This window comes from Gracilinanus agilis, chromosome 4 (genome assembly GCF_016433145.1).
Source record: "Gracilinanus agilis isolate LMUSP501 chromosome 4, AgileGrace, whole genome shotgun sequence".
In the NCBI taxonomy this organism is placed as follows: Eukaryota; Metazoa; Chordata; class Mammalia; order Didelphimorphia; family Didelphidae; genus Gracilinanus; species Gracilinanus agilis.
This window is the reverse complement of record NC_058133.1, coordinates 159,343,712-159,356,680: the sequence shown is the minus strand read 5'-3', so window position 1 is coordinate 159,356,680 and position 12,969 is coordinate 159,343,712. Positions and strand designations below refer to the sequence as shown.

Sequence of the window (12,969 nt, the reverse complement as noted above, 5' to 3'; positions counted from 1 at the left end):
ACATTTCCCTATACTTCTGGGGGGCCCCTTTACAGTAGCAATAGCTCATCAGTGACTGGGATTTCAGTTAACAGAATCCAGAAGTAAGTGCGTCTGGGTAGGAGCTTCCTTACCCATAAACATTTGTTCAATATGATTGCACACGTACACCATCTTGAAGCTTATCTTTAGACTCTTCCCAAGGACTTGGGAATTTGGAATATATTTTTTTTCTCCAAAGATGGAAGTGTGCTATAGCATTCTGCATCCTGTTGCAGAATGAATTCCGAACCCACAACCCCTTTCCTTGAAAATACATCTGGCTGGTTGGCGTAGAAGGATAACAGTTGTAGGCCAAAAACAACCTAGAAATTTCTCCACTATATTCTCACACTAATTAAATGCACATAAATTTGGCATTTTGTGGAGAAAAGGAATGAGATGACAGCTTCCATTCCTGGGAACAAGTGGATTGGATAGGGATGGGAGACAGGGCCAAAGAGCTGATTTATCAGTGCCCTCCCATATCCTAAATCTACTTGTTCCTGTTCTTAAATCTCCATTTTTCCTTCTTGTTCCAACCCCCAACTGCCCCCACCCCCAAAAAGGGACACGCATGCAGATCTGATGAACAGAAAACAGTCATCAGCTCTTCCTTCAGCTGGCTGACCCAAGCTCTCTAAGTCTGGGACCAAGGACCCAATGATTACACGGGCTTAGCCCATTGGGATCCATATCATTACAATGACAAAGCTCCTAGAGAAGAAATCTACAGCACAAACATGATGGATATTTTTTCTCTTAAGGTAACTGCCCAGGCATTTTTCCACATATACACACACATTCTCTCTCTCTCTCTCTCTCTCTCTCTCTCTCTCTCTCTCTCTCTCTCTCTCTCACACACACACACACACACACACACACACACACACGTTCCTTACTATCGGTTATAATCATTCCATGGTTTAAATAGAAATCGTCTTCCTAAACCAAAAGGCTCTCCTCTTGTACACCAATTCATTACATTAAGTTTTCTGGCATTGATTTTCCATTCATTTTCTTTCTTTACTCAAAGCTCACCAATGCAGTCATTTAGAGAAGAGGAAGAAAAGATGTGATGTATTCCAATATAAGGACTTCAAAAATGGTACCGGGGAGAAGGCAGGTTGCAATCCAGGACCCGCTTTAACCATGAGGGTGCCACTCACATTTCAGGACACCAATTAAACCAAATCTGTAAACTGGATTTGTTTTCGGGCCACAACCACTAATCCCAAACATTCAGCTGGCAGCTCAATTAATTTCGAAAGCCCTAGTCTTATGGGCTCCAGTAATAATTAGACCAATGCTGGTATTGTGACAGCTACACAATGTAACACAATTTGTCTGCACCTGTCAAAGGACTATGGCAAGTTGTGCCATTACTCATATGGGGAGCTGTGGGGTTGTTTTTATTTTTTATTTTTTAAAGAAAAGAAATTTAATTTAAAAGACCAAAAGCAATATTCTTCAATACAAGTAACTGATATAGGTTTACAGATACTGACAGCACACAAGAGTGAATTCCAAGTCACAGCAGCAAACCCAAAGTAAATGCCAGACACAGATGCTGCTGGGATGAAGAGGGATTGGGTCTTGGCCCTGAATGATGCTTCCCTTTCCTCTTCCGTTGCCTCTTGTGTCCTCGGCTGGCCAAGAAGCACCCACTCATGGGAAGACCCCCAGGAGGCAGGTGAGGCTCTCTCCCTCTGTCAGAACAGAGCTCCATTTCATAACTGGGTTCAAGCTCCTTTTCTTCTTTTCACGTGTGTGAACAGCTTTCTGGAGAATTGACAGGATGATGATGGTGATGGTGATGATGATGACCCATATAAACCATTTGGGAACTGACCATATTTTTTAATATATATTTATATTTAGTGTCCCATCATAGAAAAGTTCATAATCAAATATAGCAAGTACATTATATGGGAGTATGGGATTCAGGACTGGAAGAGGGCTGGGGAGGGAGGTGAAGGGGAAGGGAAAAAAAAACAACCCCATAAACCTTCAAAATGACAGTTCAGTTTTCAGAAACCGTAAATGATGCTTTCTATGGGGGAAAAAAAATGGAGCTTTAAAAATGATCTTCTCAGTGAGAAAGTTAACTACACCCCTTTCTCCCTCCCTTATTCCCCAACCTGTATGTGTTTAGATCCATTTTTCCTACAGTATGTCAGTTGTTGCTAGGGATGTTAATCGACTGTTTGTGCGAGTGCTAAGGGGGAGAGGGAAAGAAATGGGAAGAAGGGCTCGCAGAGAAGAGGGAGCACGGCTGCACCGGTGTTTGGTGAGATAAGGAAAGCAGCATTTTCCCTCTTCCCCTTGTCCACACAGCTCCCCTGTGCCTTGCTGATGGAGTTCTCCTATTTGCAGACCATGATGGAATACTGAGGTATATAGTTCTGTGGAAAGTTTAAGAAATATAATCTGTAATGCGATCTTCAAAACTCTGCCCGATGTGTAGGAAACATGACGGCGGCGTTCCCTGGGTGTTGGGTTGGTTTTCCTCAGCCCTTCTACTGCTGCAGGTTGAGTGTGAACTTCCACTGTTGCGATAAGGATGGGCTGCAGACTTCCACACTCAGGCCCCCATTTTTGGCGTTGCGGCTGTCCAGACACAAATTGCTGCCAACGTGCCTCAATTTAGAATTGCTCTCAATTTGCTCCCATTTCTGCAAAAAGGGGAAGGGAAAATTATAAACACATTAGTGAAAAAGAAAAGAGAAATGCTTTGAGAAAGCTCTTCTTTTTTTTTTCATCAGAAAATGCCCCTGAGGGACAAAAGCATCCAATCCAAACCCTTTGATCCAGAGATTCTACTGCTAGACTCTCCCTCCCAAGGAGGACAGAGCCAGAAAGAAGGATCCCATATAAGCTAACTCCTAAGTAAGAGAGTCAGCAAATGCTTATTAGACATTTTTGGAGTGCTAGGCATTGAGCTAACGTGGATATTAAAAAAAAGGGGGGGGGCAAAAACATCCCTTTCTTTCACAGGAACTTTTTGTGGTAGCAAAAAATTGGAAACAAAATAGGAGTCCATCTACTTGGGGAATGGCTTAACAAAATGGGGTCCGTGAATAGAAAGGGTACTGTGCCCTAAGAAAAAAGAATTTAGAAGGAAAGAGAAGGCATAAGAACTAAGTAAAACCAAGAAAAAAACAATATGCAATAACTATAACTCCATAAACAGAAAGGATATTCAAAATGAAGTTGGCAATTAAAATGCCAACATAATAGACAATTACACAAAAGATTATATAATGAATTTATATATTATAAATTCTATCCATGGTATATAATGTCATATAACTATTATATAATTATAATAGGTAAGTATATAATGTGATAAATTTACACATTATAAATTCTAAATAATGTCATAACTATTATATAACATATTTATAATATAATAGGCAATTACATGTTATATGATTAATTTACATATTGTAAATTCTATGTCATAACCATCATATAACATAATAAGTAATTATGTAATATTATACAATGAATTTATGTTATAAATTCTATTCATTGTACATATCGTATAACTATTATATATTTACATATAACTATTATATATAATAGGCAATTATATATTATGTGATGAATTTACACATTGTAAATTCTATGTAATATCATAACTTTTATATGACATTTATAATAAGAAAGTATAAAGCATTATATAATGAATTTACATATAAATTCAATTCATGGAATATGTCACATAACTAATTATAATATAATAATATATTAGGCAATTCTGTAATACCTAATGAATTTATATAATATAAATTCTATTGTCATATATCATGCAACTATTATATAATATAATTTTAAAAGCAATTAATTAATATTATATAATGGATTTAAATATTATAAATTCTATTCATGGTAGATAGTAAAAAACTATTGTATAATATAATTATAGTCAGCAATCATATAATATTATATAATGAATTTACATAGAAATTCTATTGTTACATGTCAGTAACATATAACATAATCATAATATAGCAGGCAATTATAAAATATATGATTTTTAAATATTATAAATTCTATTAATGTGATATAATGCTATATAATATTATAACTATTATATAATATAATGGGCAAGTTAATGATTACACTTGGCCCCAAGGAAGAAAAGAGAGGATGCCTCTCCCTCTTTCCTTGGTAAAGGTGGTAGAATATTGCATATTTTGTCAGAAATGGTGGATCTAGCTGAACTGTCCCCCACCTCCTCTTCTGTAAATCTTTACTGTGAAGGAGCTCACAGGGGAGAGGAATAGACTTGGAGGCCTAATGACGACAACAACAACATCATAATAATCATTTTAAAAGGAAGAAAATGAAATGGTCAGTCGCCTGACGGCTTCATAAAGGAAACTCCTGCTTTCACTCAGCCTTTCTCAGTTTATAATCTCCTCTCACAATCTGTGGACAAAGTGATGGGCTAGTTAACCTCTGCTACCTTTCCCATCTGCCCTTTCCCTCCCTTTTAATATCCCGTCTCCCTACAGGGACCCATTATTCTAATGCTGCCTCTCGCCCCTTCTCTCATTGGTCACTCGAGTCAGAAAGGAAAGCAACTGATTAGGTGCTTAATACTTTAGCCTGAATAAATTGATGGGTTGGCTGTGTAAGGGATATTTGCATTTTAAATCAGAAAGCTTAGGGAGGATGACTGACACAAAGGAATGAATGGCTAGTGGTAAAAGTTCCAACAACATTGAGGGAGGGACAGAGGGCCTTTCTGGTTGCCCCTCAGATCATACCACTTAAGTAACTATGTATTAATTATTATTATTATTAAATTATTTTAATCAATCAACAAATCAAAACATTTAAAGAATAAATTAAACAAAATTTTATTAAATTAAATATTAAAATATTAAATAAATTAGAATGATAAATTTAAAATAGAATATTTCAATATGTTAAATTATTAAATAATTTATGCATTAATAATGTTATATATTATTCTAGTAAAACAGACTGGCTTAGAGAGGACTCAGACCTTTTCACCTACCCAGGAATCTATGTTACTTAAGAGTAGGCATAGCGCTGACCTCTCAGAAGACACTGAACAGCTATTTGTTCATGGACTGAATAGTAAAGGATAGGGAAGGTCATTCTGCTAAGTAGTCTCCCTTCTCAGGAACAATATTCTCTATTGAAATCTATAGTATGCTTTCCTTACCTGGACATGTCCTTATTCTAAAAACTAGCCTCCAGGGGGGTCTTAACACCCCACAACTATTTAGTAGGTTATAGAAAATAAATATCACCAATTATTTTCTCCAATTAGTGTCTGCCTCATTCAAAGAAAAAAAAAATTAACACATAGCAAAAGCCTTTTATCATTAGGGTTGTAGTCTGTGGTTCTAATTAATTTTTTACACTATGTACTCTAAAGTTCCTAAATGTACAATTTTCTCCTTCCCCCCAATCCTTTTTGTATTGTGGAATTAACATTTCTCACTCTTGTCTCCTCCCTTTTTTCACTCTGAAAATGCGCACACCACACATGTGCAGTCAGAGACGTGCTCTGAAACTAAATACCCCAACTGGCAAGAAACCACAGGATTCAAGATAAAATTTACTAAGAGTTTCAGTCTCAAAGAACAAGTGAACCAGGCAGGAAGAAGATACAAAACAGGGCAAGGAACACAAAAGAGGAAAAAAATCTCACCTCTTTGCAGGTCTTGTCTTTAAAATTACCAATTAGATTTTTTACTTGGGACACTGTGGTTTTAAACCCAATTATATATTTCAAGTGGGATTTCCCCCCCAAACCACTAATATCTTGCTGTCTAAAAATTATCACCTGATTCATAGTATGCTAACAGCATAATGCAAATGGAGTGTTCAAGGAAGAGAATAAAGGGAAGAGACATAGAGGTAACTTTTGGGGGGGGTAGTTTATCCTATTTTGCTGTCAGTCACTTTTACCATTCTGTTTTTGTTTTTCCCCTCTCTCCAATTGCACTGTAAAGTTTTTATCTGGCTGCCACTGATATCTATGTCATTTCAGATGGACTCAAATTCATTTCACTAAAGAGAGCTAGAATCTGGTCCCACCTTCCTTGGGGAATTAGCCTGTCATATACTAATACATCAACTAAATGAAGGAACCTTAAAAAAAAGAAAAAGCCCCACCACAGATCTGTCTTTGAAAGTGGGTTGACAGCTCAGACTGATATGTTGTAACACAAACCTTTGCAGGTCTGACCTATTTATAGGACAGTCGAGGCTGCCCGTTTTCACCTTTGCAAAGGTCTAGATGCTTTCTCTCCAACCGACAGGCTGGTTTTCAGTGTTAACCACCAAACCAATCCTTTCTGATACCGACCAGATACCACAGAGAGCTGACTTTGCTACAAACCTCTTTCTTTCTCATAAAGTCTCTTTGAAATTTTTGGTAGTGATGAATGCTGCCTCTTCTTTCAAAGGTGAGCAAGTCATAGTAGGTTCCCCATATTAACCACCAGGATAAAACCTGATTTAATTAAAATCTGGTCCAATGAGGCCAAATTTTCATGTTTTTTAAAAAAGATATGAAAGTATGGCTCCTATGGAAAGAGATTTCACGTGACTTTACATAATGTATAATAAGGATCAAAATTCTTGCTTTGTCAATGGCTGGGAAGGGACAAGAGGAAAGGAGAGAATTTAGAATTCAAAATAAAAAAGAATGCTAAAAAACAAACTGCAGAAAAAAATGTGTGTGTGTGTGTGTGTGTGTGTGTGTATATATATATATATATTTTTTTTTAGAAGTAAATGCTTTATTTTTCCAACTAAATCCCAGTACTACAGGGGTAGTAAAACAATGATACATTGAAAAAAATGCAGCAATAAACATTTTGTTAAAGACTGACAGAATAAATAAAAACTACAAAAACAAGAAATAATATATATAGATGGATGTGTGAAATAATATATATGTATATATACACACACATATATATACATACATACACACACAATGCCATTGATACATGCCCCCCATTGCCACACACACACACACACACACACACACACACACACACACAAAACCAAAGAAGGTTATGACTGTTCTAAATCAAGAAACAAATTGTTCTCTCTTCATTATTTCCAAGGGAGAAAGAGATTTTCAGTTTTGTCCAGGAGCCAAGCTATGGCTGGTTTTCCTAAGATCCAGGACTGTGAAGTGCTATGGGTAACTGTCCAGGGTACCAGAGCCCATCAACATCCCAAAGAGTGTAATGGCCAGAAAGACCAAATCACCCATCAAATCAGCACATATTTAGAAGTAAAAACCAGATACCAGCTTCTGGAGATACAATAATAAAAATGAAATAATTCCAGTCCTCAAAGAGTTTATAGTCTATTCAAGAAATGACATAGATGGATGTGTGAAATACAGAAGAGGTAATTTCGGTAAGGAGCACTAGCAATGAGGAGTTGTTGGGAAAGGTCTCATGTAGAAGTTGGTACATGGGTTGAGCTTTGAAGGGATTCTAAGAAGCAGAGGTGAAAAGGGTGGGCATCCTTGGCTTGGGGAATAGTCAATCACTTATAGAAAGGCATGGTGGGAGGGAGCTAAGTGGCTTGGTGGATGGAGAATCAGATCTAGAGACAGGAAATCCTGGATTCAAATATGGCCCCAGACATGTCCTAGCTGGGTGATCCTGGGCAAGTCACTTAACCCCCACTGCCTACCTAGCTCTTACTGCTCTTCTGCCTTGGAACCAATCCATAGTATTGATTCTAAGACAGAAGGTAGAGGTTATTTAAAGAAAAAGAAAAGAAAAAGCATGTGAGAGATGAAATGTCATGCAAGAAGATCATGAAGAATGTTGATTTGGCTGGGCTGCTATAGAGTGTGTGAAGGGAGCAATGTACAAAATGTCTAGAAGGGCAGGTTTTAGCCCCGTTGTGAATGGCTTTAAATGCCAAGCAAAGAAGCTTGCATTTGACACTAAAGATGATAGGAAACTAGGGGAGTTTATTGATCAGGGGAATGATGTGGTCAGACACATATGTGCCTTTGTAATATTGCTTTGGCAGCTGTGTGCAGAGGAGATTGCAGAGGGGAGAAGCTTGAGGCAGGATGACCGAATAAGAGGTTATATAGCTTGGAAGACTTAAGAATTCTGATCAGTGCCATGATCAATCATGATTCCAGAGGTCCAATGATGAAAAATGTTACCTCCTGGCAGAGAAGTAATAGACTAAATGTGCAGAATGAGATACACATTTTTGGACATGGTCAATATGGGAATTCATTTTACCAGACTGTTCATTTTGATTATAAGGCTTTTTTTTTTCCTTTAAAAATTTTTTTTGTGTGTGGGAATTTAAGGGGGGGGGATCTTATTAACTGAAAAATAATTTTAAAAATACTCCAGGGTAGAGATGATGAAGGACTGACCTGAGATGGTAGCTGCCTGAGTGGAGAAAAAGGGAAGAATGCAAGAGAAGTTATAAATGTAGGACGGACAAGACTCGCTAACTAACTGGATATGTGAAGGATGTGGCAGGAGGTGAGGATGATTACAGCATTGAGAACCTTAGTTACTGAAGGATGGTGGTGACTGTGTAAAAGCCAGAATTTTCCCAAAAGTTGTCAGGGTTGGGGAGAAAGAGGAAATAGTACGGCCAGACCTATACGAGCAATATTTGCAGAACTTGACAATCTGGTGTTCCTGAAATTAAATTCAATATTAATACATTTGTACTCCTTATATGTACCTGATATGAGATGTTTTAAGGAATCTTGAGAGTATTTGGGACCGAGCACCTATCTACCATGGCTGAAATGCCCATTGCAGAAAGATATCCATTTTTATCTTACTTGTAAACACCTCCCAAAAAAAGGTTTCCAAAATCCACTTTAGGCAAAACTTCCCAATGGGTCACAATTCTTTGAAAGTAACATCTATATAATAATATCTCAGACTTGCTCTCTGACACTGGGAAAATCACTAAGTTTCATCATAAAAATCAATATTTATTGACCTTGCAGAGAATGCAGCAGCAATGTATTATAGCTAGTTGCCACCCAGGCAGTCCTTATGGGGATAAGGGACCTAATCATGAGGTGGGAGGCAGTGAAAAAGCTAAACTGGGTAGTGAGGTGGAAGGAAGCTCTTTGGAACAATTCCACTCTAGAACCATTAGTTAAGCGTGTTATTGCATGGTATGATATAATACTCATGTTATAACTTCTCTATTCCCTTCTACCTCATAATAAAGACCAATGAGTGAGCCAGTGCCTTGGTTTATCAGTGAGAATAAGTTACGGACATGTTTTTGGTGCCTGGAATTGTTCCAAAGCATTAAATGGTAACCCTGTGGTCTATGAACGTGTTTAGAAAAATCTAATAATCCTATTTCAATATAATTGGTTTCCTTTGTAATACTATGTATTATTTAGAAATTTATTTTTATTAATATTTTAAAAATATTTAGAAATATTGTTATGAACATGAATCATGTAACCATAGGGGAAAAATCCCAAAATTAGTTAATTAAATAAATACATTAAAATTTAAAATAAAATAAAATGAAATGAGGATGTTGGATAAAAAAAGAAAAAAAGAAAGATTGTTCTGAGAAGGGGTCCATAGTCTTAACTAGGCTGCCAAAGGGATCTGTGACAAATAGGTCACACCAAAGAACTTCTGTTCTAAGCTGTATTCAAGGAGTCAGACAAGGGAGAAAAAGAGTATATAATATGAACTATATGAACTATAAATTATGTTGCATAAATGTTAGCTCTTATTACATATAATATCCTAAACTAGACTGCATAATTTAGTAGTTATAGCAATGAATTTAGGGTCCAATCTCAATTTAAATCCTGGCTATGTCACTTAATACCTGTATGACCATCCACAAGTCAGTTCCTTTGTTTAGGTCTCTTGTTTTTTCATCTATAAAAAGAGGAGGTTGGACTAGAATGATGGCTAAAGTTTTTTCTAGTTAAAACTCTTTGATCTTTTGAAAAATATATAAGAAACATATGTCGTCAAATCCTGCTGATTTGGATCTTAATGATCCAGATGTGGTTTATCTTTTAAATAGTTAAAAAACAAAGAACACAGAGGAAAATAAAATAAAATTCCAAAGTGAAAACACTAAAAAAAAATATTGGGAAAGGAAGCTCTTCCTAGGGAGCTCTCTACCCTAATGAAATCATACATACTTTCAAAATCGTAAATAATTCCTCTCTCTCTGTAGAAACAGCTGGGATGTCATTTATAAACAGGGAAAACATAGTCTAAAATCTATAATATTATGCCAAGACCCTAGAAATAAAATATTCCTCCAGCTTCTCAGTTGAAAATTAATTCATGTATTTTGAAAAAAATTAAAAATAGCTCCTAATAATGTATTATAAATAGCAAGGTTCTGTAGGATTAATTCTAGTTTTTCATGAGTCTAGCCGATTTAACTATTAGCACCCACGCTGATTGTAGTTTAGGATATATGCTATGCTTGAAATAAAATTTCATTTTTTTAAAGGCCATCCATCTGTAATTCAGACTAAACTCCACCTGGCCTCTCACCGAGTCATTCCAAATAAATAAGGCTTTGCTATATTAGGCTACTCTTGCATAGTTTGGCCAACTGGTGAAACCTGACAGTTGCCTTGACTCCTTTGTTCTAAAATTTTAGCAAAGATTTAACAGAACAGTAGTACATTGTCTTTCCATCCTGCACCTATGGTATGAGTAGGTTTTCCAGGCAGCATAAATCTATGTGTGTCAAGCATTAGTTTTGTATTGTGGTCATTAGTACGAAATTAGTCATTCAACAAATATTGAGTGCCTGCTGGAGAAGAGGAGACCCAGAGGTGCATGACTTTTGTCTTCAAGAACTGGAAGGGCTGACATGGATGAGAGATAATCTACTTGTTCTAATTTGGCCCCCCAAAAGCAGAACTAGAAGCAACGGGCAAAGAGGGTAGACATAAATTTAGAACCAGTATTGGGAGACACTTCCTAGGAATTGGAGCCATCTTCAACGGTAAGAGACAGCTTGGGAAGGTAGTGGGTACCTCATTGGTGAGTGTCCTCAAGCAGGGGCTGAATAACTGACCGCTGGTCCAATATCTTGGAGAAGGCATTCTTTGGTGGGGTGTGGGTTGCTCTAGAGGGGTGATTATGGCCAAGTCCATTTTCTCATGGATGGCTGATTAGATGGCTTCTAATCAGAGACTAGATGGTTGGATTAGATGGCTTCTAGGTCCCTTCCAAATTCTCTGATTATGATGCTATGTTCAAGGATCATGTGAAGAATGAGGGAGGCATAATGTGTGTTCCTTCCTTAAAGGAGTTTAGTTTACTTGGGGGGATAGGAGGGATAAACACATTAAAACAAAATCACTGATGAAAAGAAGAAAACTCTGGCTAAGTGAAAATATTCTCTTTGAATGCTGGCAGGTTTGTAAGGCAAAAGGAGAGAGGAATGGAAGAGAACACAAGTGGTGGGAGACATTCTGCACTCCTGGGAGGATGACTATCCATCGAATATCTCAGAATCAAGAAGTCATCCAGTGTGGCTTTGAATTCGTAAAGGAGCCCAGGCTCTCTCCTCTTTTGGTTGTACCCACCTGTCTACTGTCATTTTCTCTGCAGCCCTGTAGTTTTATGAGGGATCCGGGAGCTCTGTCCACCACAGTAAGGCACAAATCCATATGTTTTACTGACTTGTCCTTTGTTAAGGCCCATTCCTGAAATACAAACACAAAACTAAATGAAGTGCCTAGCCACGGTATTTGTGAATATAAAAAGACATACAAGAAATCCAAGGTCAATCCTAGCATGGGATAATACCAGAAATAGAGACTTGAGACTCCTCAGTTCAATCTTTTGCTCTGCCATTATTGTGTGACCTCTCCTTAGACAACTCATTTCCCACTCGGCTGCATTCCTTTTAGACTTCTTTGGTGTGTGCCAGGACTGGAGTCAGGAAGACCTGAATCAAATCTGGCTCAAGCACTTATTACTAGCTGTGTGATCTTGGGCAAGACATTTAAACCTGCTTGCCTCGGTTTCCCCATCTATAAAATGAGCTGGAGAAAGAAACGACAAATTATCCCAATATCTGTGCCAAGAAAATCCTACATATGGTCACGAAGAGTCAGATACACCTGAAATGACTAGGCAACAAAAAAAACTCATTGTCTTGCAAGATCCAATCAGCCTTGCTATGCACACTTCATCTGTATCTGTTGCCCCTCTCGTTGGCAGGTGGAGCCATAAACTCCTCTATTTAAGAAGAGGGAAGAAAATTGACATTTCCTCAATTCCCACTTGGTTGCACTAAGTTTGGATTTCTTTGCCTTCTCTGCCATTACCCTACACTGTCTATCCATCCTTTTCAGCTTTCTTTTATGTGCTGTCTTCCCTCATTACCTTGCAAGCTTATATATATATATATATATATATACACACACACACACACACACACACACACACACACACACATAATAAATGTTGACAAGGGGCACTAAATTAAAAAGCACTAAATTTGCATTCAGAATTTGCAATGGGAACTCAGGTCAGTAGCTTATTAACTGTGTGACCTTGGCTAATTATTTTCTTTCTCTAGGTCTGCATTTCCTTTCTCAAAAAACAAGGACCTGAACTGGACGATCTCCAAGGTTTCATATATCTTTAAAGTATGATGATCCTATAACAACCTCTTAGCCTTAATTTTCTTTCTACCAGTAAAATAGGAGGGATGTTTACTTCAACCTCAATTTTGGAGGGAGGAGGTGTTGTTCTTGTCATTTCATTGGAAGCTACATGGCATAGTGGTTAGAGTACTGGATATGAAGTCAGGAAAAACTGAGTACAAATCCTTTCTTAGGCAGTAACTAGCTGTGGGATCCTGAGTGAGTCATTTAAATTTTCTTTTTTCCCTCCCCCCCTCCCTTCCTTCTTTTCTTCCTTC

The 12,969-nt window shown here is 37.4% G+C and overlaps 1 protein-coding gene across 1 annotated transcript in view; it reads right to left on the bottom strand.

Moving 5' to 3' along the window:
- Positions 1 to 894: 894 nt before the first annotated feature.
- Positions 895 to 12,969, bottom strand: part of GALNT2 (polypeptide N-acetylgalactosaminyltransferase 2) — a 266,740-nt gene continuing 254,665 nt past the window's right edge. Inside the window, exons 15-16 of the mRNA XM_044674552.1 lie at positions 11,624 to 11,743; positions 895 to 2,693 (exon numbers count right to left, since the gene is read on the bottom strand). Of these exons, the coding sequence (XP_044530487.1) occupies positions 2,538 to 2,693; positions 11,624 to 11,743 (276 nt within the window). The 3' untranslated portion in view covers positions 895 to 2,537. The remainder of the gene's footprint in view (positions 2,694 to 11,623; positions 11,744 to 12,969) is intronic.